At 39.4% G+C, this 27,609-nt stretch overlaps 1 protein-coding gene across 6 annotated transcripts in view; it reads right to left on the reverse strand.

Moving 5' to 3' along the window:
- The window catches only part of CNTN6 (contactin 6), a 148,299-nt gene that overhangs the window by 27,648 nt on the left and 93,042 nt on the right, over positions 1-27,609 (reverse strand). For all 6 annotated transcript variants that reach the window (XM_063348102.1, XM_063348100.1, XM_063348099.1 and 3 more), the window contains 4 exons: positions 20,007-20,191; positions 17,183-17,319; positions 13,653-13,782; positions 12,422-12,572 (listed from right to left, as the gene is read on the reverse strand). In XM_063348102.1, coding sequence (XP_063204172.1) covers positions 12,422-12,572; positions 13,653-13,782; positions 17,183-17,319; positions 20,007-20,191 — 603 coding nt within the window. The remainder of the gene's footprint in view (positions 1-12,421; positions 12,573-13,652; positions 13,783-17,182; positions 17,320-20,006; positions 20,192-27,609) is intronic.

Consider the following 27,609-nt stretch of genomic DNA (forward strand, 5'->3'; position numbering starts at 1 on the left):
CTGAGGTCTGTGTCAGGAGAGGGATGAGAAAGCAGAGCACAGCAAAAAATCAAGATGATGCATTTCACATGCAACAAAAAAAAATGCAATGTGAAATACCGACCCAGTTGCCATGACCAACAAAGTTGCCAGAAACTTCCTCAGAGCCGTGACTTTACGCTGCGGGTGGGTCCAGAGGGGCTGTGCTTTGTCCTCTTCCATTTGTCTTTCAAATAACGGAGCTGTGATTCTGAAGGCAATGGGAATATCTCCTTTAATGGGCTTTGGATCAAGCTCTAACAAACAACTGAAAAAGCAGCTGTGAAACACAGGTCTCACCTGCTGGAGGGCTTGCTGAAAACTGTTACTTTTCACAACATTTTAGACTGTGTGAAGGCTATAGATAATAATTCTTAGCATTTGCATCAGAAGACAAGGTAATTCCAAGTACTGCGACAAGACAAAAAAGTTTAACTTGTCCCATATAATGCAAGTAGAATATTTTGTCTGCTAGGAAAACTGGACTTCTCTCAATAAATAAATGAGTGCCTGTCCAGGGACAAATAGCAAAAGACCTGAAGCAGATCTGATAAATGCATCCCTGCAAAAGAAGAAGGAGGAATGAAATGAGCTACTCGGGACACAGCTGTTCATAAAGCCCTGTCGCAGCAAGGGATTGCTTAAGCATAAGCCTAACTCTAAACTGGCATCTCTGACTTACAAAATGCTTAAATTCTTCTCAGACTAGTGCTGATGCCTGTGTTCCTGCCTGAATTACAGAGGTGCTACCTCTGGGTAAATAGCTCAATTAAGCAAAGTTGCTCTGAGGAAAAGACGAGATGAAAATCCAGTTATAGAAATCCATGCAAACTTCCTGCACATAAACGCTAATTAGAAATGCCCAGAAATACCATTCCATATGTAACAAGCTTGGGAACTTACCCTGCAAAAAGATGGATATGTTGGATGCAGTTCACTTCATGAGGATCACAGGAAGACAAGACAGCTCTTAACGCCCACAGGCTGACATCTAGCCAACCTTCCATCCGCAGGATGCCCGTGGCAGAGGGCAAGGGCAGGGTAAGGATGCAGCCGCGGGTACCACAGTCCCTTCCCAGCACCGAGTGACCTGTGACCCAGGGCGTGGATCTAGAGACAGTGCTTTTCTCAATCGGATGAAATCTTAGTGATGGCTTTTGTCAGAGTTAGGTTGATGGTTGGACTAGATGATCTGAAAGGTCCCTTCCAACCTAAGCAATTCTATGATTCTATGATTCAGGAATGAACCCAAAGCCCTTTGAGCCTTTGCAAACCTTTAGTCCCACAACAGTTTGTGCGCAGTTTCCCCCCAGTTTATTTAAGCACACTGCAAGTGACATCCTTTTGTTTGTTTTTAATCTACTCGTTCCATGGGATTGATCCTCGCCCTTGTCCTCTCTGAGTGACTCCATTAGGATACAAGGTAAGTATTATACGCCGAAAGGGAAAACAACCAGCCTCCCTGAGATCTGCTGGAGTCAAAACTCTCCGTAACATTGAAAAAGAAGAGTTTGCAACGTTTCTGCAGAAGACATGAGACTGGGAAGAAGTGAGAGCTCATTAAAATTGTCACACATACTTTTTAAGTAAAGAACTTGAGAAATCAAGCAGGGATGATAGGTACAGCTTTTAATTAACCAGGCCAAACAAACCATCTCCGAAAGTGTTGTCTCATGTGAACAAAAGATTGTTGATGGCTATTTGCTTTGATCTTAAGAGCATGAAAGAATAATATGTATTTAACAAGGCTGATAGGAAAATAAAATCTGAGAAAAGAAAGAGGTGTCAACTCATTAGATTTTAAGGTGCAGCAGAGGCAAGTTTTGTGCACTGCTGTATTGTTCAGCCAATGTGTATTAGAGAGAGGTGCAATTTTTATTCATGGATGTGAAGCGCGTTAATTCAATACAGCAAATGTCTTTGAAATCCCCACCAAAATCGGCTGAGCTGCAATGGTGTAAAACTGGGGTGAATCCGGCCGACTTCTGCAGATTTCAGCGCTGCCAGTGGGGCAGCTATTTCTTCAACGGCATAATGTAATTCCTTTCAAAATAAAGTAACCCTGATACTTAATGTAAAGATTCACTCCTCTTTTCTTCTGTCTGCCTCTAACATCAAGTGTCTGCCACCTCATAATGTCACTGAAGTCATCATCATAGCACCGTGCAGATAAAAAGGGAGTGTGCTGGATCTGATGAAATCAGAGGCAAAGTAATTTTTATTATCTGAGAAATCCTATTTGAAACCGTGTCTTCTCAGTCTCACTTTACTGCTCAAGAGCCAAAACACTCTTGCTTTCATAGGCTATGGAAAGATATATTGTTTATAAATTTCTTCAGATATGCCAGCAGACATGGAGACAATAACTGACTTTTCTAATTTTACAAAGATTGAGAAGCGTGAGAGGGGCTGAATTAGAAAGTAGAAGGGAAGTAAGTGAGGGGCAGGAACATGAGCCCTGCTCCCAAGTGACTCAGAATTCCTAGTGATTTATGCAGATGGAAATGTGAGTAAAGTTTGGCTGAGTGAATGAATTGTACCTGCTGATGACAGCTCTGGTATTTTTGAAAAGGTCCCACTGAGTCCCATCTGAGATCTGACTGTCTGTATTATATGTTAATGATCTTTGTACCTGTTTATCCTATTCTGAGTGTAATTTGTATGCTAATAGTATTGCCATTTAATAAACTATGCTTAAAAGAAGATTTTCCTTATCTGCATCCTGATATAAACGAGCTTCAGAGTTGACTGACAATTAATTGGAAATAAAATAAACACCATTAAACTCTGCGTAAACTATTTGGATCAAAACAAAATTACACAATCCAGCTGAACAGTCTTATTAAAATATTTTAGAAAAGAATACTATTAGCAAGGATAGAAGGTGATACTGTAACACTGTTCCTTGCTATTTCCTAAAGTTTCCCTCCATTCCTGAAAAGGAGCGTGATTTTTGTATAGAATCTCTGCAATCTGGGTCCACAAGTATTTATGTTATGTAAATATATACAGACATCTGAACTGAGTTCTACTCCATCATAAGGCTTCCAGACAAAACACAGTATTTTCAGGAGATGGTACTCCCTTTAACATGAAATAGCAAAAGTTGTCCTGCCCTGCCTTTAACACACTCAAGTATTAAATGTGAGGCAGGTGTTTTTATGCAATGATCAAAGAAAAAAGTGACAAGAATACCGTGTCTGTAGACATGTGTCTAAATCTATTGTAGCAATATGCCACAAAACTTGCAGCCAGGGAATACTGGGCAACAGCACCTCTGTGTGTACAGGAAAGACAGACGAGCCAACCAACCAACCAGTTTAGTGATGAAACCAAACCAACAAGCAAATCCCAAAAACCTTGCCTGCCATGTTTTAATCCCTTTGGCTTTCTAAATCCTTGTGCTGGTTTTAAGGTGCTTGTGAGCCTGCTCATCCTCAGTCTGCTGTGTTGAACAAACACGCACATTTCTGGTCTTTTTCCATGTAGAGCACTTACTTGGTCTCGTGTCATATTTACAAGATACAGCCCATTTATATGGCTCTTCTCCTCCCTGTAACTCTCCTTGCCCTATTTCAAATCTTCATCTAGACAGTGGAAGTCACGAAAGGAGGGATTTAGTATAATCCTGGACTGAGACAAGAGCCATCCCTTAGCATGTCCAAGCAAAAAAAAAACATTTCTTGGTTATTAGTCTACCTCGTGCACAGGACATAATGAAATATCACATCTATGTAGCCATACGTTGATTAGGCTGAACATTCATAGCAGAAAAGAAAATATAGTGATGAAGTAGTACACTGAGAAGGAAAGGATCAGGAACCAGACTTGGCAAAATCCTATGCCGAGAATCCAGGTAGAAAATGAACTGAATTGCCAAAGAAAAAGGCTGCCATTTTTTTCTATTTGCCCACAATTTCTGCTGTTTTTACGAAATCTTTACAATGCTGGTACATCAGAGAAAAGTTCTTTCAGCACAGGATGGTATCTGCACACCACTACTATTCAATCTAATCCCACCATTAATCATTATTTTTGATTCAGACATTGTTAGGAGTTCAGACACAGCCATTCACACAACCAAATTCACTCCAGATGTAAAACAAACCCCTTAATATGGGTCTTAGGTAGAATTTAAGCAGTACATAAGGCCCCAAATTACCCTCTGCGTGGGAGTTTAATTCACTTACAGGAATCTTCTTCCCTATCTGCTTGTCAGAACATATTTCAAAAATAAAAGTACAATAAAACCTGCTGTTAACTTTAAAGAATTCTGCATATGCAACAAGCAGCTGACACCAGGTACACAGCATGGTACTGGCTTGCTTTCAGCATGTTCACGTGCACATGTCCATAAGAGATACAGAACTGGAGATGAACAGTGTTCAACTTCAGTGATTTCAGCTTCCATGCTGAATTGGACTCATCTTCTTTCAGCTGCACATGCCCTTGGCTCTTGTGTCTCTAGCTCTTATCACCTCTAGCTTCTTCTGCCTGTTCGCTGGGCTACCTGTTGTCTTGGAGGAAACCCTTCGGCAATCTTGACTGGGCTATTGAATTTAGGCTTAATTTGAGTGACAATGGTAGGGACTGTATGTGGTTCACCGAAGCCTTAGACCCACATCCTTGCTCAAAATAACAGATCATAGAAATTTTGTCTTTTTAATGTGTGAGTAAAATGTCCGTGTCCCTTAAGCAGACTCTTCCTTTCACTGAAAAGTTGAAAAGATTTTTACTTGTCATAGAAAAGAAGTAATGAAAAACTGGTATTTGTTTGCAATAAAATCCTATGGCTAAACCAGAGGGGTCAGTCTCCTCCTACAAACCCTTCATGTTGGCCAAGCATTAGCCACGTTCTCAAGGTGCTGTTTCTATGCTTCCTCTCACATAACCCTTCACACTCAAAATGATCCCAGAAACTCCTCCCTGGGAGACTCTTTATTCATCACGCCCACGGCGTGACTGGCAACAGCCCATTTGCCATGTTCATCAGTATCTTACTGCTCCTTTTTACACCACCTCCCCGACATATCCTGAACTGTTACCTCTAATGTTACTCTTAGGTTGAAAACTTTCAGGACCAGGAACTACCTTTCATCTGGTTTTCGTGCAGTATGTTTTTCATCCAATATGAGTATTTTTGTATGCTATGGCAGTAAACACACCAGAATCGTGCAACAGTAATGATGTTCATGGCAGTACAACTTGGACTAGAAGAGGAGCACAGACGGTTTCATTCTCTCATTATTTTTTTGTGCAAACTCCTAATTAGGAACCTCGATTCAAAGTCAATGGAAGAAGTCCAAGGAGATTAGCTGGCTTTGGATCAAATCCTGAACGTCAATCAGAACACACGCATGAAGCAGGGCTAGAACATGAACTGAAAGGGAGAGAGGGCACAAGACTGACATTCACTGGGGTTTAGTTTATTGCAACTCCATATGACATGGAAGAATGACAGATTGCTTGGGACATCTCAGCATGTAGGACAGCCCCTCAGAAAGGCTCACCTTAACAAGGTTCCCAGGAGTTGGGTAAGAACAATTTAAAATTGTATTAGAGAGGTGTCATACAGAAGGGAAATTGTAATGAATCCAGCATCACGCAGGTTGTCATTCTTTCTTATACGTGAGAACATATGGTTCATTTGCTTACTTGATGCTCATGCTATCTGATGTGCTAAACACTATTGCATTAAGTAGTCAGTAATACATGATGAAATTAGGTTCATTGGCTTGTTCCATTACGAAACTCTCCAAGGAGAGAGAAAAGAAAGGAAAAGCCCTTTTCTTATGTCTTCTACTGCAGTGATATTCTCTGTCTGCTGCCTGCCAGTGTTTCATTGGGTCAAGTAGCAATGGGGGTCCCCTTCTGCCTTTTCATTACTCTGCAGTGGATTGACTTCAAATGGAAAGATAACAGAGAAAGAAGAAAGGGGGAAAACAAAGCAAAATAAGATTAAGAAGAAAAATAAAATATTGTCTTTTTCTTCCCCTCATCTCTGCTCATTCTTCCTTCTCCCTATATCTCCCTCCTCATCTTTCACTCACATGCTTTCCACTCCCCTGCCTTTGCTTTCAGCTTGGGGGAGAAGACAGAAATAACTGTGTGGAGAACACAAAGAAGACATGACTGAAAGTACTTCAGGTCAGTCTGAGGCATTTTCTGGCATCCCCTTGCTTGTAAAACTTTCCTTGTGCCAGTATCATTATTTTTGCTGGATCATCAAACAATTCTGCTCATGCACACTCATTTTTCCATGAATACTGCCACATTTTACATTCCTCCTAGATTTGATGACATTATTCAGAAGGAAGCATGGGCAAACGCTGGCACACTTATGCCCACAACCAACACTGAAAACAGAAGAATACCACTGCTGTTAGCAAATAAATATTCAAGAAATAGATTATAGCTGCCTCCATTAGTCTTTTGCAGTACCCTCTTCTCTGCCTTTCATATAGAAACCGAGACCATTATAATCCGAGCATAAGATATTTTTAGTGAGAAGAAAGAATATTCCTTGCAGCTCTCAGCATTCCCTTGGGAAAGGTGTAATGATGGGTTTTGTCTGTTTAGCACTGAATATGCAATAGTAGTGTGGCCTGAGAGATGAAAAACCAAAGCAATTCTATACAGCAATCTCAGGTTTTGTAGGAGTTTTCATGTCTTAATACGTAAGTTCAGGCCAAGCACTGAAAGTAGCCAGGTAAATCCACCCTTTGATTTCTGTAAATCTATTTGTTAGCAAGAAATGGGACTGAAGTGATTAATCAAATTTAGCAGATGTGGAATCAATGCATTGGTTCCCTAAGCAAAATCATAATTTCATCAAGAGATAAGCTTAATTTGTATTCATGTTGACTTACAATGATGGTGTCTAAGATATCTGGAATTGCTCTGATTGCTGATGCCCACACTTCAAGTGCTCTATTTAAAAACTGAAATAGGAAATGAACTTCTTTACAAGCACACAGACACTGATAAGATAGAGGGGTTAAGGCGTATCATCAAAGCTATGCAAGGCTTCTTGTGGTAGAAAAGCAAGAAGGATAAAAATGGAGATACACTTAATCCAAGCTTCAAAAACCAGACTTAAAAAATAAAATAATAGTCATATTAATATCCCATTGCTATTCACCTAGCCGCACTGCTGTAGAAAGCTGGGAATAGAACTGTAAGTGCTGGAATAGCATAAGAAAATATGTTCTATATGAAACTTGCTACCAGCATACAAATGCCTATACTACCTTTATCTGCAAACAGCGGGTGCATAAAGCAGTGTGGTTTGTGTCACTAAGCAGCATGACAAGTAAAACTTCTCTTTCTCTGTGCTACTCATCGGGTCTAACTTCAATATAGGTAGGGGGTTTTTTTAGACACTGTGGATAGGTTTCATTCCTTCAGCTTTACTCATGTAAAGTTAGGCATCTCATTTGAGATGGAGGTGCCTGCCAAGAAAAAGTAAATAACTACCTTAGACTGCATATTGACTTCAGCTAAATAAAAGTTAAGTGACATCAATCTCCTCCTTTGTTAGTAGAGTAGTGCAAATTTTGGAATTTTCAATCCATTTTGTCTTGATTCCTCCCTAAGCAGACCTTTTTTTTTTTTATTTTTTAAAGACAATGGACATTCTGGAAGGTTTCAGTACAAGCTAAACAAACAGTGTTGACATTCTGGTAATTGAAATGTTTCATTGAAGTTTGTTGAACTGCCCTGACACATTTCTTCTCAAATTGGTTCAAGCTGAAATGCTATTTCACAGTACAATATGTTTTGTATGTTGTATTTGATCAGTGGATTGAGGACTTCTCCTGTTTACCAATTAATTGCCCTTAGTTTTAACTCCCTATTTCTCTAAATCCAACAGCTGCCCACAAAAAGACGTAATTCTTTCCCCAAATAACGAAAAAGTTTAAAATATATCCAAATGTTCATGGGTTTGGAACCTGACTTTGCACAGTGGAGCAGCAGAAAAAAGGCAGAAGCAGATGGTGGCCATGAGTGCTCTGAAGGCTGTAGGAGAATGGTCCTACCAGGAGACTGGGAGAGCAATTCAGATGCAGCACACAGCTATGAGTGGATCCAACCCTTTAGTTAATGAAACCTGCTGGGTCCTTGCGTTTCACATGGAGCAGGAGAATCCCCTTGAGTTTGAGGCTCCAAGAGGCAGCTGTTAGACCTCAACAGTTACCAGACAATTCCCCCCACCCATAGTGTTAGAAGTCTCCAGTCACACCATCTGCTCAGTTTTCTTTGCATATGGTTGTTGAAAAACAGCTTCTTGTTTCGGTGCTCAATCATTCCCCCATGTTTCCTTTGAGAAATGGCAACAACTTGAGCGCAAAACACCAAAACCAAGTGTGGCATGGGAGAGAGAATTTACCATCAATTACCATCCTTCACATAGATGGGACTGAACTGTGTCCTACAAGCAAGTCTAGGAGCCAACAAGTATCAAGCATATTTTATTGACCCCTAGACATACTTCTTGTCCAGTCCCCAGAAAAGGATTTAAATTATGAATATTTGCTTATTACTGATTATTAATGCATGGAAAGTGCTGTATATGACTAATGCATTCTTCCAGCCTACCTCATTTCTCGGTTTTTCCCTCAGCTATCCTCATTTAAATTCTGAGTGGAGTGAATCACATATGTTTATATGCATCCACTACAGTGTTTGGGGATCCTCAACTCATGGCGAGGGAATAGCACCTCCCTCTGGTAAAGCAAAAGGGGTTCCAATTCCCTTTTATTAAAATGCTTCATTCAAAAAGAATTTTCATAAAATAAGTTTTCCATAAGGGTCCTGATCCTGAATCCACCGAAGGTGATAACAAGATACGCATTTGTGATGAGATCAGTGTCTAGACTTGCAAATTTGCTTTATTTAATATATGAATTGTTCCCTTCTACTCCTTCTTTTCCTCAGTAGACACATGAGATGATAGAAGTGAGATGAAGAAAAGTCCCATCACACTTACTGAGAATATATGACACATATGAAAATAGCTCGTATCTGTGTCAAACTCCACAGGGTGGGAGTTCAGAGCATGAAGCTTGTTCTTTTTCTTTGTTACATTTCATTTCTACATTGAGCTAAAAATCACACCACATGCCAGGAAAAAGTTGTGCATTCAGCAAAGGGCAAACAAAATCTTTTCAAACTGTTGCCCGTTGGACAAGTGGCATTGCTTCCAAATGCCCATTTCTCAAGACTTGAAGTGGTACTGCTAGATGATCCAGAGGAGCAGACTGGGGGATCACGGGAAGAGAGAGGAGGTAAAACCAGCTAGGATTAGCCAACTGTGGAATTTCTTTTTGATTCCTGCAGCTGATAACCTTGAATTCCCTCTCTACAGTGGCCAGCAGCACAAACCAAAAAGAGAAATCCCACTACTCAGGGGGTGAGCCGTATGAATGAGAGTGGAATTTAGCTATTTCTGAAAATTTTGTAGTAGAATTCCCAATGCAGAGGGGACGTTAGGTCTGGGAACAGTAAGCAGACCTGGTACAGGTATGTTCAGGCTTTGTTTTACCATCTAGTGTAAAAATTTATTGATTTGGGAATTTTTTGAAGGACTTACGTTTATGTTTCAAATGCTATAAAGCATTCTACATAAATCAGGGCATACAAGTTGTTGAAGATCTGGACAATGATGTGTTTGGGCTGCAGAGAAGATGGGGGAGACAAGCCAGGCTGGAGGAAACTAACTGTGCCCTGCAAAGGGGATAAGGGCTGAGGACCTTCACTACTGAACTGTGGCAAGAGATTCAGAAGATTACGCTTCAAACTCGGGAAACATTTAGATATTTTTCAAATAGTAGGGGCCCAAATACTGCAGCTTGGTAAACTTAAAAAGACTTTATAAAAAACTCTCAGAGGAAATAAAATAAAAAATATTTTATGGTCCTTTTTGTTAATATGGATAGTCTATTAATTAGCTCTTCCTAGTTAGCACACTTCTAACATAGTTACAAACTAACATTAATATAAAGCAGTGTTATCTTGTCCTATTAAGAGCCCAGATGATCAGGGAGAGCAGTGAACACGCATGCATGACGATCAGGAATAAACTATTACCACAAGTGAAAGAAAGAAGGTGAAAAAGAAAGAATATCCTTTCCCCTTAGGGTGGAATAGGTCTAGCTGCACTATTTCTGTAACAGAAGATCGAATTTGTCCATATCATTTTGAAGAACTTATATGATCTGACATATTTAGCAATGTGTCCATCACAGTTTTGCTGCCAGAACCATAAGGGATTGGTATTTCCTTTTTTTTTTTCAGCATTTACAACCCAACCAAATATAAAAAAAAAAAGAAGCTCGTAAAGGAGTCCAAGAGATTATAAATGCTGCACAATTAAGTGGGAGCAGAAATAAGGAAAGCTTTAGTTAAAATAGTTAATCTTTATGTGACACGTCAGGGTTTAATCATAGAGAAAGGCAGAGCAGATTCCTTCTGTTTTTTATGAGCAAAGATACATATGATTTGAGTACTTCAATTAGCTGTGTACTTTAATTAAAGCCATAGAAATCCTTATTTCCTTTTCTGCTTTCTGTCACAAAGATCTCTGGAAAAATACTGTATAGATGAGTTATTTTCTCTTCTTTAAAACCATGGCATTAGCTGTTTTGTCATTTTATAATCAAAAAGCCTCATAAATTCCACTTTGTACCAGTGGACACACTGGTAATAATATTTTGCACATGGAGACTTTAAACTCTCTCCCTTTGCCTCAGTGTAAATCCTGCTCTTTTTGTTTACTCCTGGCTCAGCAGCAGGTGGCCTTCTGGGATGCTCAAAACTTACAGCGTGCTTATAATTATTGTTAGCAAATTAATACAGAAGCACAAGTAAATACTGCATGCAGCATATAAATATTATTTTTTATAAGCAAATCAGATGAGGAATATCATGGTACTAGAACCTCAAGATCTACGCTTAATTCAACAATTTAAATTGTAAGTTTTAAACTTTGCTCTCCTTGACTCCGTTCTCATCAATGTCAGAAAATCCAGAGATCGCCTGTGGCAAACCATACCCTGAGCATGTTCTCCACGTACAGTAGGGATAGGCTGCATCTAATGGGATGAACAGGCATTTTTGTGGAATAGACCATACAATCAAAATGCAAAAAAAAGATTTGACCGAACGCTAGTTAGAAAAATATTTTTCATCAATAGCTGAGCAGTTAAACAGGAAATAGAACTGCCATTACCGAAAGGGGGGGAAAAATCATTGAGAAGTTCTCTATATCCCATGGCATGGATTGCTTACCCAAATTTGTCTGATTCATTATGAGTACCTATGTGAAATACCTCTTCTCAGATTTGCGCTTGCTTTCGCATATACTTCTCCCATTTACTTTTGTCTGCATTGTACATTACTGCAGCATGGGCTAGGGAAATATTGCTTTCTGTCACAGTTTTGGATAATGTTGTTTTAATTATAATTATTTTAAGTCTTATCTGACTCAAACTAACCTCCTTGAGCAACTGGTCCTATGTGCAAAATCTGATGTTAAATTTCCAGAGCTTTATGAATTACTTATTCTGTTTTCAGTCTTTGAAAATGATAATGTGATAAAACAGTGCTGCTGTTATGTTTGTGAGCTGAAAGAGATGCTGAGAAAGATAACAATTCTTAGACACTGTTGCCCATTGCATCCGTCTACATTTGTATATGGAAATATCACGATTGTATATTGTGTATACTATTCGCAACCTACTCGAGTCAGTAAGTTGCTTCTGATTTTCATGCTTTACCATTTAATTGACATTAGTGTGTAATAACGTAGACGGTTTGTAGCATCTCACAAATACCACAAAAATCAGCCATCACAGACCAAACATCAGTAAAGCCCTGCTGAAGACCACTGGTCACCAACCCCGTACTGGTTGGTGAGGGACTGTGCCAGTATGTGGGTCCAGTCATCAGATTCTGCCTAAAAAGAAGAGTGAGAATATGGCTGTTGATTTAGCTATGGGTTGTGGTACAACCTGAACAGCTGCTAAGCAATTATACTGCAGCCTGGGGGTATATTCTGCTTCCCTGAAGCCTCCACTGATGTCTCCTACATGAGGCTGATTCACCCCGGCTTTGTGCTCAGTAAACAATCAGCTCTGATAGCCCTGCAGTGAATTAACTGCTGATGAACACCAACGTACGTATCATACAATTACCCACACGTATCGGGTTTGGCTTTGTTCTCAATCATCTGTATATCTGCAGAACTGCACGGCCACTGCTAAAGACAAACAGGCCTCTGGCACCAAAGTTTTCCGTCATTGAGCTGTCAAAAGCAATACTAAGCCAGCTGCGTTTCGGTGATGTTTAAATTACATTAAAACAGAGAACACCCAACAATCCAGCAACTGGTTTATGACGGTACCTTTTGTTCTGGCGCAGAACCTCTGAGCCCTTTCTCCAGTTAATAACGGCTCTGGGAGAAGCGTTCGGTTTGCAACCAATTGTAACTTCGCCTCCAACTTGAACAACAGACATTTGTTTCACAGGATTTTTGGAAAAATCAGGTGCTGCAGCTAAAAATAGAGAAGTAAAAAGAAAGACCAGAACAGTATGCAGCTGACAAGTTACCAAATGAACTTGCTAAAAATTCTACTCTTCAAGTTACATAGTAGGTGAATCCAATAATTGCTTTGCTTTTGAAACTTCTGTGAAAGCAGATATATCAAACTTGAAAAATGTATTTAAGCACCAAAGAATTAAATTCATTGTATCTTATTTATGCTATTTCTAAGCTGTCTACCTAGAAACTGCTCTGACAACCTTTCCTTAGGGTTCTCTGCAGACCATTCTGGGAGAATGGGTCTATCTGCAATGAACAGTGAGGTCCCTGAGCAGAGCGATGTCGGCAGGATAAACATCATGCTCCTGATCTCAGCCACAGGTCTTCATCCCCAGAGTTTAGTTCAGAACATTCAATTATAAATACAGTTTTTTAATGGCTTTCTGTTCATAAACCAGTGCTGTTTCCAGAAAATGTGTTTATTTGTCCAGTAATTTATGAGAAAATTCACTCTTGGAGAAGGAGACAACACAAGATCCGTACAACAGTTAGGTGCTCCTAAAGTCTGTGTTTTACTGCTTCCACTAGTATTTGTCTGTTGAACAAACTTTGTATTTGGATATCTATAACAGAATACCTTTCATAATATACGAACAAATTCCATTTTATGTGCGTCTCTGGTAATCCTTAATGAGATTATTTGCTATATGTTATTTGTTTTTATAGACATATTTGCCATATGCTCTTTGTTTATAGTTAAAATTATTTTTCCCACTTGCTGAAATTGACTTTTAAAAACTGCAGAATAACTATTAATAACCCATAATACTAAGTGAGAAACAGCATTCATTAAAATTGTGCGTATGTGATAAAAAAAAAAAAGACCACACATGGGATTAGAATTTTCCTCCAAACCAGCCACAAAATGAAAAAAATCCATTCACACATGGGTGATGAAGAGCAAGCAGCAAAGAAATACAAATAAACTTCAACAGACTGGTGTAATTTAATCCACTCATTTCTTAATTTGAAATATTTTAAATGAATGTCCTGTTATACTCAGTATCTGCTCATTTTAGTGGCATTTACTCACCTATCACCCGCAACTCTGCATTGGCATAAATAGTACCGTACTTGTTTTCTGCCACACACTGATAGAGGCCAGAGTCTGACATATTCAGCATAGGTATGATAAGAGTTCCATTTTCTATTTGGATTCTTTCCTGAGAAAAGAAAACAAGCAAAAAAAACCCCATTGACTGAGCCAATAACTGTACAATCCCAATTTTTTTGGTATCACACTGCTGCACCCGACCATAATTCAGGAGCAGAAATGTTATTTTCTTGGAAGCAATGTGAATGAATACATCAGGAATACAATGTACACCTCAACTATACGATGGTGGGTATGTTTTCAGACCTCTTCAGTCTTCAGACTTTCCAAGAACTCCAGTGTTGCAGAGTCATTGCCTTGGGCAAGTTTGCCCAGATGTTCCAGCTGTGGCGTGTGTTTTTCTCTGCATTGCTGAACCGTGAATCTGTGGATAGGCTTCGCCACAAAGCAGGTACTGCAGGGCAGGAACGGTGGCTCCACACCCGGAGCCTGGAGCATCTTCCACGTGGCTCCCGAGAAGCAGCACCTGCAGCCCTGTCTGGGGGCACGGCGAAGCACGACCAACCCCCTCATCCGATGAGATGACTCTGCTGACGATAATCTAAGATGATCAGAAAAGCTCCACAGGAGACAGAGGTGCTCAAATAATGGAAAAAATTTCCAAATGTCATCAGATCACAAGTCACAGAAAAATGATCCACTGAAAAAGCTCTACCGAAGGCCAACTCTCTTCAGTTCCTATTGCAAACCCCCAGGCAGCTGCTCAGACCAGAGGGAGAGCACGCTCCGCAGGGCTTGAATTGCTACACACACTAAGTTTCTTCTGCTGAAATAGAGGAAACTGCACAGTAGATAAATTTGGACCAGGGCTCAGGTTTTGGTGTATTAAAAGGAGTTTTATTTGCTCTATTTTGGCAAATAGAAAAAAGCCTGTTTCATGCTACAAGCATAACTTAAAGCTAAATATTTTGCAATTTTACAATTACTAGTCCCCAGAGACAATAACAGCTCCACTGCAAATGTAATGCTGAGAATGAGAAGAGAGTATGCTCCCCAAAACAGATCAGTGTGGAAGAAACCCAGAAGAAGGAATATAAATTCCATCACCAAATGCAAGTCTGAAACAACAGATATTACTATTATTATTATGCTGCTCCTTTAGCCTGGCTCTGCTGCCTCTGGAGCAGTGATGGGAGCGCACAGCGTTAGAGTACACAGCTCAGTCTTTGCTCTACAGCTACAAGCATCTAAAATGTATTTGTGGACTGCGAATGTATATAACCCAACTTGCTGAGTTGCCACAGATAAGGCAGTTGCTCAGCCTGTTGGGGGGATTCCTCTTGCAGAGGGGAGACTGCCACCTACTGAGCTCTGTTTTCCAATACTCCAGCTTTTCCTTGGAGGTCTCCCAACCAAGAACTGACCCAACCCAACCTTGTTTGGCTTGGAAATCTGACGAGACCACAGCCTGCAGTCGTATGGCTGGTGCATTGCAAACTAATTAACACCATTACATTAGTTATCCACTGTTAATTTTTTCTGAGGCTCTTGCTACAGATATCTTTTTTTGCATACTTAGTTTTACCTTCAGGCTGTTTGCCATCCTCTCGATGCATTCTATTTTTACAAACAGCCTTTGAATATAAAACCCCCTTCTGAAGCGAGACTCGTGTTTCATGCACATGCCGAATTCACCACCATTCTGTGCTGGCTCTTTTGAGCTATGCAGACAAAGAGAAGAATAAAGCACCCCATGTACACAAGCAGAAATAATGCAGGCATGACCAAGTAGGTGGTCAGGGAGAAAGGTCTGACAAAGAGTAGACAATATCCTCAGAATCAGACCCAAGGCGGAAAGCGTCTGGAAGGTATTCTTCCTGTGATATTTCCAACAAGCAGGGTGCTGTGCCAGACTGAATATTTTATTACACCTCCCGTGTACTTTCACCTCCAAACTATCCATTTTGTCCATTGAGCAATAACATTCAGCATTTTGTTGCCTGAAGTATTCCATTTACAATACACTGTAAGTACTGTGAAAACGTTGGTTGAAAATGTGTCTGTAGCACGTTTTATTCTTTTTTATTGAAACTATGCAATTGAAGAGTGACAGATTCTAAATATCGCTGTCTTCAAAGGGAGATAAACTAGATAATCTTGCTTAGGCAGAGGTGACAATGAGTAGAACGATCAGGTTCAGAAAAATTGCAATCCAAGTAAATTCTGGCTAGCCTTCTCAGATGCTAGTTGAGCTGTTTAGGACTAATCCAGCAGAAAATCATATGGAAGATTGGACCCCCCTCCAATTGCTTCAAATAAGTATTACGAAGTCAAACAAGTGCTGGTTCTGCAACCCAGCAGGTGCTAATTTGCCCCATATGTTTTGGAAATGATTCTGTATCTGTTCTTGCTAGGCAGAAATTAATCACAGTATTATTTCTTCCCAAGCAAGTAAGATCGCATTACAGATGAGCCATGCCATTTTATGCTCGATAGGTACTGAAAAGATGCTTAATAAAAAGGAAAACTTGGCCTCAGCAGAATGCAAATGCAGCAAAGAGTCTCTTGCCACAAAAGTCATTCTCCATGAGGTCACCAACAACTGAAGAATGGAGAATTGATGTGCCAAAGCTTGGCCATCACAGAAGTATAATTATAGTGCCTGGAAAGAGACAAAGCTGTGTTCTCAAAGACCTGTCTGCATAAGTATCTCATCAGGTTTCTTAAATGCTTGAGCTCCAATTGATTTCCCCTCTCCTCTTGTACTCCTACCACTTCACCACTTTCCTTTCCACTTAGTCCTCCTTTTTCCTTTAAGTGCGTTTTTTCACTTATTCACCTTTTCCTTATAACTTTGTATGATTTTCTTTAGTCTATTATTCCTCTACGTAGCACCAGAGAAGTATTAACCTCTATATTAGCCTATTTTCATAGCTGACTGATTGGTTCAGTTAAAGGATTAACAGAGCATCAGATTGGCCATAACTGCACGAGACCACGGGTCCACCCAGCCTGTAGATTAAGAACAGAAACAGAAGAAAAGTGCAAGTTAAAATGCCGACTGGTTTGCAATGCCAGCTCTGAAATGCTCTTCCACACTCAATTGGCATCCTACCAATGCCCCAAATTACAGATTATGCCTACAAATGCGTTTGGTGTTTCTGGACAGACCTTTCTTTCCCTCACTGTAATTGTTATTTTTAAAGCCATCCATACTTACTGCCACATCTTGTAGCAATTAGATGCTCTGTAAGATAAATCACATGAAGAAATTGGTGTATCTATCTATCTATCTAAACTGGCAATACCATACATTTTCAACAACAATGAACTCCAAGAACTGAGGCTTTGTGTTGCAAAAAACTTGTGCTATTATGTTTGTTTTGATATGTTAAGCTTTAATAAAATTTCTGAAAAAGGGTAATGCACTGCAAAATAAATGTCGTGACTAAATCATGTAAAAACAAAAAAGACAAGTGAGAACGCAAACAAGACGACAGGAACTTTACCTCTGATGTGAGCGGCTGGCCATTTTTTAACCAACTGTAGGAAGGGCTTGGTTTTCCTTTTGCCTTACATTCCCAAAATAAGCTGTCATAGAGAGACAGAAAGGCATTTTGGATTTTTTTATCCCATTCCGGGAGTGCTGAAAAGAATATGCAAACCATTTTAAGCAGGTGAAAAATTATTTCGCTGGAGGTATGTTGCCATTAATTAATGAACTGAGCAAGGCTAATTAGTATTTGTCCAACACATTCTTATTATATTGCAAGTGAATTCTGCACAACAATTCCCCAACATTAAACTGCAGGACTAACTTGGGAAAGTGTTAGAGATCAAGGAGCTAGCAGACAGGAAGCTTATTTTTATTTTATTAATTTTCTTTTCTTCACTTTTATGGACAAAATTTGCAGCAGCAGTGATTTTAGATGCCTGAAATTCTGGACGTGCTCTCTGAAAGCAATGAGACCCCTGTTTTCTAAACAAAGTCCTCCTCCCAAGGGACTTGAATCTGTGTACCAAAAATAGAAATATCAAAATCATTAGTCAGTAGCTAAGAAAAATAATGGATTGTAAATATTACTTCTCTGTTCTACCCACATACCTGAGACCATGGGTTTAGACCATGGGTTCTTTGGTTGTAATTTGCAACACAAAAACTACACGAAGGAGTTAGGGCTACTCAGATGAGAATAACACCTTCTGAATACTTGTGGCCACTGACATACATTCATTGCTGCGTAAAAGCAGAATTTGCAAGAATCACATACGAGCTCCGTAAACATCCAACTAAGTACTCAAGTACTGAGCTGAGCAGGTATTAGCTTGGGGCAGGCTGACATTTAGAATAGCTGTCAAGATAGAGGTGAATATGAGACCTACGGAGAACAACTAACATCCACCTAACTTGGGACAGATCAAAGCCACAGGAGAGAGTAGGTCGCATTCCTCTGTCTCTAACATAAGTGGCTGGTGTCTTAACATCCTGTGAAAGATTTTTGGCTGGGTTATTAGAGATATGGTTTAGTAAAGGTTTTTGTCAGTGTTAGTTTGATGGTTGGACTTGATGATCTGAAAGGTCTCTTTCAACCTAGGCAGTTCTATGATAATGCTGTAGTCTCTATATGTATATAAATATATCCACATACACACACATAGTTCTTATACTGAGCAATTTAATTTTAGGAAGAGAATTGTTATACTTTAAGACTGGCAGAACAAGTTACCAAAAAGCCTCCCTCTACAGCGTGACCATGCGGGCAGCTCATGACTCTGCCCCAACGAAGTACCTGGAGACTGTCCAACACTAGATTAATACCATTGTCCAACACTAGATTAATACACCACCAATGAGCCACTTCCCAGAATGGGAAAGTAGCTGGGATATAGCTCACCATGCTTAAAAGCCATTATAATTATGTGTCTTTATTGCTCTCAGAGCTTAAGGCATGGGATGTAGGTATCATACGGAAAGCAGCAAGACAGCGTCCAGGAAAGAAACCCTACTTCTTAGAGCCAAACTGCCTACAGAGTAAAAACACTGCAGCACAGAAATTAAGCAAGAGGAAGTCAATTACGTAGATAATACACCAGCCCGCTCCTAATATGATCAAAAAATCCTGCGCAAAAGCTTCATGAGTGCTGTTTATATATTTCACTGTGAACAGCTATTAATTAATTTACAAAGCACATTTAATAAGCACATTGTTTTAGATTGTATTAACTGATCATAATTTTGTAATTGCCTATCCTGTTATCAATCATGTCCAGGTAATCTACTGAACTTAATTTTAATGGAACTGCTTGATTGATGTTCTGCAAAAATTAGTGAGCAGTGAGAACAAAAATAACCCCCTAAAAGCAAAGAAATAATTAAATATTCAAAACAGCAGCAGACTGCTCTATTCCTGGCATATATCTTGATATTAGCCATGGCTGCAGGAGACTGGTAGCTTATCACCAAAGCGTGCATCTCTTTATTAGAAGAGATTTACTTTAAAATAAATAAAAATACTTGCCAAGATCTTCTCAACAGACGTTAATTGTAGGCTCAGTCTAGCTTTCTGCGATTTTTTTTTCCTCACTGTTACATTTTAGTTTATTTCCCTTTTCTTTTGAAAGATTTATGAGGTAAAGAAAAGATCTCCCTTCTTACTCATGTCAAAATACGTTGCTTTCCCTGGGTATTAACAAAGGGACTAAGGAGCACATAATTCACCTTGGCTACGAGGGACCATTGTGTGTGACTTGGATCACGGGAAATTAATGCACGCAGGGAGGGAAAGGGGAGAACAGTTTCACAGAAATATTATTCTCCACTTTTAGACAGGGAGGAAGGAGAGGGAGGCAATGAAATGAGTTTCCCCTGCTTTGCCCTCGTCTGTTTATGGAGCAATAGAGTTCAGCTCGAATAGGAGGTGAAATAATCTTACACTCGCATGAACCAAAACCTCATGAATCCTTCCCTGATCTGCATCTGGGGCAGCACAGCTTTATGCTGCTGTGAGCTAGTGAGAGTAAATCTTTTTGCCTGCCCTTAATGTTTCATGTAAATGTACCAGGGATTTCTTTCTGCCTCGTATTAACCTTTACAACTTCATCATGGCACAGCCCACATCTTCAATCTGAGTTTTAATGCAAAATATCTTTATTTGCTGAGGATGTAATTCAGTGAAGGTCACTGCAGACCTCCAATCATTTTTTAATCAGCTTAACCTGAACTACATTTCGTATCTCCAGTAAGGGGCTAATAGACTTCATCTACAAAATACATCTGAACAACATCATGCTCTGTAAGAAAAAATAAATGAACAAATTAATCAATCTGCTTACCATAGACAAATAATTGACCTCTTGCAATGTTTCTTCCGCGACTGTTTCCTGCAACACACTCATAAGAGCCTTCATCTTCTTGCTGAACATCTGGGATTTCAAGAACCCCTTTGGTTTTGTTGTGTTCGATTTTCTTTGTCAATGAGTTCCCATCAGACCTCTTCCAGCTAATACTAGGGACAGGACTAAATAATTATATTTCATAGAGAAAAAGAGAGAGCATTTGTTATAGCAGAGAGAAGATCATATGAAAACCTTTCATAAGAGTAATAATACTTAAAAAAAGAAATAATTTCTGTTTCTAAGCATGACATACAGAGGTTCATAAGACTGAGATTTTACAACATGTCCAATTTATTTAATGGCACATGTCCAACAGTGGGATGAAGATTTGACTCCATTCTATGATTGCTTCTTAGGCCAATTTGGATTTTCCCCACAGTAACTCCTACTTGGGGCTCAAACCTGCTTTTAAACACCGCAACACTGAAGGAATGACTTTGGAAGTCAAATAAACACCATAAAAGCACTGAATTATTGACTGGTTTTCAGAGCAAACAAATTCCCTGTAGCATCAGAGGTATTTTCACACCTCAAAACAGGAAATATTAGACAAGAATTCAAAGGACCTAAAAATACCAATAAATCTAGGTATAAAAAAATGGGAGCCAAGGTAGAGGAGGGCAGACAGACAGTTGAGTGAGGAAGAGGAAAGCATGAGGCATTGAGGCTGAAAGGAGAGAGAGAGAGACAAAAGAGAATATTTCTTGTTTCATGTTTTCGTACCTTTCTATCATTTTCATTTATATTTGGATCAATGTATTCTATAACATAAAAAAAGAACAGTCAAGCGTGAAGGTGGCTATAAATACTTCTTGGATTTCTGGTAACATCACAAACCATATACGCCTTGCTTCCATGATCTATTATGCCACCAAAACACTTCGAAATATTACCAGTCTTGGATTTCACAGTTGCTTTCTGTTTCTGCAAACTGAAGTAAGCTCCTTTTTCTAAGCAGACGAGCAGTTACAATTTGAACAGCTTTTTACAGAGGCTTTGGCTAAATGCTGACTTCTTTTCCACTGGAAGTAACACCGACAGCAAATACCCGGTACTGAACTTGAAAACATAACTTTCATGGAAATTAGAGGTGCATGTTGCCCTTGCCTGCCAGTCCCCAAGGTCTCTGGCCTGCAGTGCTGACTTCCAAACTATTTATTTCTTTTTAGCAGAGGCTATAACTGCTCACAACTTACATTATTTAGGTCGCTGGTTCAAATCCTTGTTTGTTGACCAAAGAAATCAAGTCACAAATACAGAATGAATGAATGACTTCACACAGGTATGTCTAGGCCTAATTTCTGCATTTTGAGTTTGCGTGGCTACGAGGTTTGCAAGTTCACCCAAAGCCAGAAGAACCAGGACCCAGGAGAAGTACAAATACTCGGCAAATTACAGGATTGAACAGCTGGGCAGGTGCTAACAGAGTAACTACAAACATAAAATCAACAGAAATAGACTATGTACAGCACAATTTACAGCCAGACCACTAACAATGAATAACAATCCCATAAATTTGCTTAGTTCTGCATTTAAGCATGAAAGATCGCATGGGTGCACTGGAAGCCTGTAAATGTTTTCCTCGTGCTGGTGGGAGTTCAGCTGGGCAAGAGCCTCCGAGCTGCGCTTCCCCCGGCTCTGTACAACAGAAAGTCATAGTCCCCAGACAACAAATTTAACCGAGGGATCTCCAAGTGCTATTTAAGCAGCGTAATAATTTCTCTAGCTACCTTACATTTTCCACCATAACTGAACTGCCTGTGAAAATGGTTTGGACCTATAAGCAATTTGCTCCAGATTTTGGTGTTAGCTCTGCAGTGGTATGAGTGGTGTGTGTGTGTGTATATATATGTGTGTGTGTGTATATATGCGAGTAACTCACCTATATGTACATACACAAGTTCTGACTCTTCTATGACCCCTCCAATACAGCTGAACAATTTACTACAAACGAGAGCGACTGAGACACGCCAGACATCATTAACCAGTGAAAGAGCTGTGAAGAACAACTGAGATTTTATTCTTCTATTTCCCATTTTGGTTCAAGACCTTTATAGTTGTTTAAATTCCAAATCTTTTTGGACAACAGTCATTGTCACCGCCACCTTTATTAACTGCCCTTCACCATGAGACCAAAACCTATTTCAGATGCAAACTTGTTTAATATTATTCCTTACTAGAACTTTAAAAGGGCTTGTCTTTTTCTCAAGTGCACTGGCTGGTCGGTTAAAAGGTGCTGTCTCCTCCACAAATCTTGCGTGACGTTATTCATGCAGAATTTCCATAAACCAAGTTACTTTGAGTTATTTAAAAGAAATGCAGCTCTAGCACAGAATAGGTCTATCCCACAGTTGCTGGGCTCTAGTCAGGAAAACAGCCGGAGGTATTTTGCAGTCTTGTGGTAGATTGATACAGACTATTGATGACACGAAGGAGAGCATGGCTGGCTTTTAAAATGCTATTGCATATTAAAGAGTGGGTGAATAGCTACTGTATAACAGAAGCACGCAGTGCATTGAATGCCAGAAGCGTTTAACTACTTACTTTAAAGGCATCTCTTCCGGATTTATTTTTTTCTAACAAAGAGATTAAAGGCAACTAGCATCCATATGGGAGAAGAAAACAATTAAATGCATTCATTCATGCTCTGCTACCTGAAAGTGCCTCATCTGAATATTTCCTATTCTATCAGCCATTTGTTTTCTCTTAGCACTGCCTGCTCATGAATAAGGCAAGTCTACGCTGACACCAAGGCCAGAGGCAGGGCTCAGTGGAAAAAGGGCCCTTCTGTCAACTTGTCACGTCAAGTTTACCAAGGCTTGAGCTGAAGACACTGTCCTGTTTTCCTTACCCACCCCACATACTTATAATGACATCCCTGGGGATGTTTCAAGGCCAACTCGCCTCATTTTTGGCCAAACATGAAGGTGTTTGAAACGCACTCCTTCTGATGCTAACGTAAATACCTCATAGTTTGGTTCATCAACTTTGCTGCGTTAAAATGCATAATTGCAATAAATAGTTGACAGCACTTTTTTCTCCTGCCAGGGAGTCTTGCACCAAGTGCCCGAGTTCTATCAGGAGAGGGGATTCGTTTGTCAGGACAGCAGCTCCTCATCAGCCCCAGCTCTAGGTTACAGGAGCAGGAGGATCCGTGCCATGTGCCATCATCCACAGGAAGGACCCTCATTCAGCATGAGAAAATCTGCATTTCTTCATTGACTTGCTAATATCTCATTATCCTAGGTTTTCCAGCATCTTCACTCACTATATTTTGCAGAAGACGGGGTTTTTTGGCTGGTTTCACCTTCTTCTGATGTTAGTTTACATTTTCGTAACCAAATCTCTTAACAGCAACCATTACTACAGGCCATGTGAAACCCTTCAAGGTAAAAAAAACAAACCCTGAATTTAAATTTAAGATTTACCTCAATGAAATTGCTTTTTGTAAGGAATTATCTATTTTAAAGGTTAATGCTTTATGGAGTGAAACTGTCCTTTAGGTATAGGTAAATGTACACAAAACTTAGTTTGATAAGTATAGCCTTGTGAATTTTTCTAGGATTATGTTGCGTAATCACATTCTCTATCTGACATTGCCACACAGACTAGAACCTTCCCAGGCAGGTTTGCGGTGGTCCCACAACTGGTGGGTTTCATTTAGTCACTACCAATAACCAGATTAAAACAGATATCTGCTTAGGGCTAAAAAGTTTTGGAATATATAAAGAAACAATTAATACACTTTTTGAATTCATTACACTCTTGCTTTCACCTGAGTAAATAAGAAAACAGTGCATAAATATGAGAGTGTCTTTGTACATAAATCTGCAGTTTATTTGAAACCTTCAGAGCACCTAGGAGTACTAATTTAATTTATATTCTACCATACAGGCGGCAGAATCACAAAACCATAAGTTACTAACTCAGAAAGAAAAGGCGATGGAAAATATTTTTTGGTTGGTGACAAGTCTTGTCACACCGAACATGAAATTAATTTGTCTGCAACATTACAGCCCGCACCAAGATGAAGGTTCCACCTTTTTGCAGCAAAGACTCAGCAGCCAGATGATGCATCGCGTCTATGCCTCATCTTTTGTCCTATGCATCTGAGGGCAATTCACAACAAAATTAAATCTACAGCTTGGGTAATGAAGACCATGCCTAGTTAAACAAATGAGACAAAGCTGAGGTTGGAAAGCTGCTATCACGTCTGCATCAACTGCTGGCACAAGGGAGAATTAGGATCCAAGGGGCATAATAATTAAAGCACTCAGGCTTCTAATCATCCTGATGTATTACTTGGGAAGCAGTAAAGAAGCAAAGTTTTCTGAAACCTGATAGCATCTCCTCCTGTGGTCACAAGCCACTCATCTTAACTACGTAAAAGAGGATCTTCCAGAGCTGCTTGCTCTTCCCTTAAAGTACAAATCTTAAGGTAATAGGTCTATCAGGAATGTAGGCTGAAAATAGCAAACTTCACTTGTGGTGGCAGAAGTCCTTCATATAGATATGATTTTAGAATCCTGTAAGTGATCTTTTTATAACCTCTTACATAAACTCCTTGAGAATATACTAGAATAGCCATCTAACGAAGAAGTGAAGCCCTGTATTTTTATATAAGTTTAGTAAAGATGGTTGTTTGCTTGTAGCTGCGTGACTATCTACTTATTCTAACAGCCTCTAGAAAAACCCTTCCCTGAATGCATTTACAGGAGTATGTGGGGTCTTCCCATGAAGAATGAATATTCTGGGTTGAAAGAAATCCTGTTTTATATTATTCACATATGCTCTTTACAATCTCAGCTGGCAATGGCCCATCTGCAGGAATTCTGAACAGATTATTTCCCTATCTTTGAGAAGAGAATGAAGAAAAATGTAAAACACAGACCCAGTTTAATAAATGTGTGCACCAGACATGAAAACTATTTCACTTATTTTCATTCCAGAAGCTATTCTTATCTGTGCAACCGATAAAAGTTATTTTGGAAGAAAGCAGCAAAGTAACTCAACTGAATGTAACTCCTTCCATGGTATTCAATCCCCCCAAAGACTCGTGAACAATAATTTAGATGTATGGCATGATTAATATAGTTTGATCCAAAACACGACTTTTAATACTGGCATAGTATTAAACACTGTCAACATAATGAATATTAGTGCAGAACACAAAGCCTCATCTCTTCCTCTAAATTGCCACAGGCTGCAGTATTTGAATCAGTCAAGCTACTATTTCATATTTTAGTTTTCTCTCTTTAAGGAATTAAGTATAAGGTGCATTTATTTTTTTTTCCTGTTTAGATTCCCCATGCCAATCATCAGGTAGTTGCATGCTACTTACATTCCTTTTTGCCTATTTGCATTTCCATCAGTGAGGATTAATTTACTTCTCAAAATTTTCTCTACTATTCACAGTCTCTTTTCTACAAAATAGGATTACAAGTCAAGAGCCAGCCCAAGCACTTTTGTCCATTTGGGATCCGTCCCTCCAAACCCTCTTCCCAGGAATAAATATTGACTCTATGGCCCCCTTGTATTTATTTTCCTCAAAAAAAGAAAGTTTATGACTAGGCTGGAAGACCATTTCTGAGAGGCAGTCATGATATTTTCATGTAAAAAGCAAAAAGAGCTTTACACCAGAGCTCTGTGGAATATACCTACCTCTGAGTGTCCCCAGCCTGGCTGAAGGGTACTTCCATGGCTTTGAGCTTCCCCAGGTAAAAAGGCATCTTAAAACTCAGCCATAAGTCTGGCCTCTTGTACTCGGCGTTTTAAATGTGGAAGTGCTTTTTGAGCAAGGTCCAATAGGTATGATTTGCTGTTCCATATAGAAGAGAGATGCTATTTCTCTAAATACCATGAAAGTACTTTCATTTAAGACTTTTGGAGACCAAAACCACAGCAGGTTGCCTATAATCTGCCTTAGATGTGAAAGATTTCTGTTATTCATAGCACAGAGGTAGCAGCAGCTGACAGCATTGTCTGAACCAGTGGACTAACAGTATGAATATAGAAAATTATGGATAATGGGAAAGCAGTTCTGAAATCCAAGAGAGATAATAACCGTTAGTGCTTGTGGCAGATCAGAGGTATAGCTCAACAAATACTGAGCTGAATTGATTTTAACATAAACAGACAATAGTAGGGGCTAGAGTTTTAGTGGAATTTAGGCATCTAAAGGTGCAGATGGCCACACTGCTGCATTTATATGTGCCTAACTACAATTGTAAACAGCTGGAGGTAGGAAATTTCAAGCTTTTAACAATACCACTAATCACCTACATACCTTTAGAAATCTGGCCTTATCTATCAAGTTAAGAGTATTTCACCTGCAATCTGTTTCTCTTGCTTTATTCACATATAAATGCCAGCTCTGAAAGAAAGCTTTTTCACTGATTGACACATTAGTGAAAATGTGGTTCAAGGCTCTGTTCAGAGAGAAAAAAAGCAGACTGAAAACAGTACAGTTCTGTATAAGACATCTAATCTATAAAAAAAAAATCTAGGGAGGAGAAATTCTCCAGAGACACCACTAAAAAGCCTTTGCTCCCAAACAGCACCTCTCCAACACATGCACTAGACTAGATGCACATTAGCAGTATGATATAAAAAAAATATTTGTGAAGAACGGATCTCTGCCCACAGATCATTGGTATTTATGCAGTATGACTCCAGGGAAGTATGGTATCACTGGTTTCAGCTGCAGTCCTACATATATGAAGAAGGAAATGTATATTAAAGCTGCATTAACCCTCTCAGCCATTCCATTTTCTAAGCACAGCACAGAAGGTACTGTGTTCACTGAGGGATTTCATTATCTTATGTCCTTTCAGTCCTTTCCCCCCCCCTCCCCTGAGATGTTCTTAAAATGACAAAATCTCAGTGCCACATTACCATGACCCATCTTTACCCCTTCAGTAAGAGGCCACTGTTTTGTACATATCATTTACTCTGTTTTTGAAATGCTTTTCTGCAGTCAATGTATCATTGTTAAATGCTTTCCATGCAACAGATGGAAATACGAAATGACAACTTGAAATGTAAAGCCTGCACTGACTCACACACAATTAAGGAGGTATTTAAAGAGAAGTAGCTTGACAGTATTTGGAAAGGAAAAATCAGCTTTAGCAGCAGTGTTCCAGTTTGCTACTTGTTTTGGGCCCCAAAAAAATGCATATGCCTTTGAAAATGGCTCTGCAGAAATACTCTTCATCCTTAAATAAAAATTAGCCCTAAGATTAGTTTATATAAAAATCTCATCTGAAAGGTAAGGCCATTTCCTGTCTTAATAACTTTTTATTTGCTTTATTTTTCTACTTCCAGAGGAACATTTGATTAATTTGTGCTGTCTGCAAGTCAGGCTTTTAACCTCTGGGAAAGCTCTAAACACTTTAAAAGCTTACAGCCTTAAAACGGATTGTCAAAGTGAACTTAAACTAAATAGAGGTCAACAATCTAAGATTATTTTAGCTTTCCCAGGGAAAACAGATACTCATTGGAAAGACTAGTTTTCGTAGGCTGGTTACATTTATTCAGTTAA

This window comes from Chroicocephalus ridibundus, chromosome 10, assembly GCF_963924245.1.
Source record: "Chroicocephalus ridibundus chromosome 10, bChrRid1.1, whole genome shotgun sequence".
Classification (NCBI taxonomy): domain Eukaryota; kingdom Metazoa; phylum Chordata; class Aves; order Charadriiformes; family Laridae; genus Chroicocephalus; species Chroicocephalus ridibundus.